Consider the following 818-nt stretch of genomic DNA (forward strand, 5'->3'; position numbering starts at 1 on the left):
CAAGCTTGACTCTGTTCTTGCTGCTGCTGCTGCCAGCAGCAGCAGCAGCAGCAGCAGCAGCAGCAGCAGCGGCAGCAGCAGCAGCAGCCCAACACTGCGTGCATCGGCTGGGCCTACATCTCGGCGTTTGAGCAGCAAGCCTGCTGCAGCAGCAGCACCAACAGCAGCAGGAGCAGCACCAGCAGCAGCAGCAGCAGCAGCAGCAGCAGCAGAAGTAACAGTTGAAAGTTTAGAGAAAGAAGCAGCAGCACTAAAGGGAGAAGCAGAAGCAGCACGTGCTGGTATTGAGGCTCGGCTGCAGCACCTGGAGGCGCTGCGGTCGATGGCAGCAGCAGCAGCAGCAGCAGCAGCACCACCTCTTCCTGCTGCTGCATATGGTGCAGCAGCAAAGCCATACATAAACCAAGACAGCAGCAGCAGCAGCAGCAACAGCAGCAGCAGCGGGGACAATGACAGCAGCAGCAGCAGCAGCAAGAACGGCGGTATCGGCAGCAGCAATGGAAGTGATGAAACACCAGAAGCAGCAGAAGGGGCAGAGGGAGAGACAGAGAAAAGAGAAAAAGAAAGAGAAGAGAGAGAAGAGAGAAATGAAGGCAGCAGCAGCCCCCGGCTGTATCTAGCTGTTGGTGTTGCTAGCGGTGTGCTGCTGCTGCTGGGGATCTCTGGCTGCGGTGTATACGCGCGGCAGCAGCAGCTGAAAAAACAAAAAACGTTGAAGCAAGGGTTGTCTTCATCGACGACGCAGCAGCAGGAGGGAGAAGCAGAGAACGGGAGAATGGAAATAAAACTAGGAGACAGTGATGGGGATATACTTCCTT

The 818-nt window shown here is 56.2% G+C and overlaps 1 protein-coding gene across 1 annotated transcript in view; it reads left to right on the top strand.

Annotated features, from left to right (window-relative positions):
• Window positions 1–818, top strand: part of EMH_0070740 (myosin heavy chain, putative) — a gene marked incomplete at both ends in the record, with an annotated part of 4,711 nt that overhangs the window by 3,507 nt on the left and 386 nt on the right. Inside the window, one exon of the mRNA XM_013499011.1 lies at window positions 1–816. Within this exon, the coding sequence (XP_013354465.1) occupies window positions 1–816 (816 nt within the window). The remainder of the gene's footprint in view (window positions 817–818) is intronic.

Source organism: Eimeria mitis, genomic scaffold (assembly GCF_000499745.2).
Source record: "Eimeria mitis Houghton genomic scaffold, Emh_scaff3913, whole genome shotgun sequence".
NCBI lineage: Eukaryota > Apicomplexa > Conoidasida > Eucoccidiorida > Eimeriidae > Eimeria > Eimeria mitis.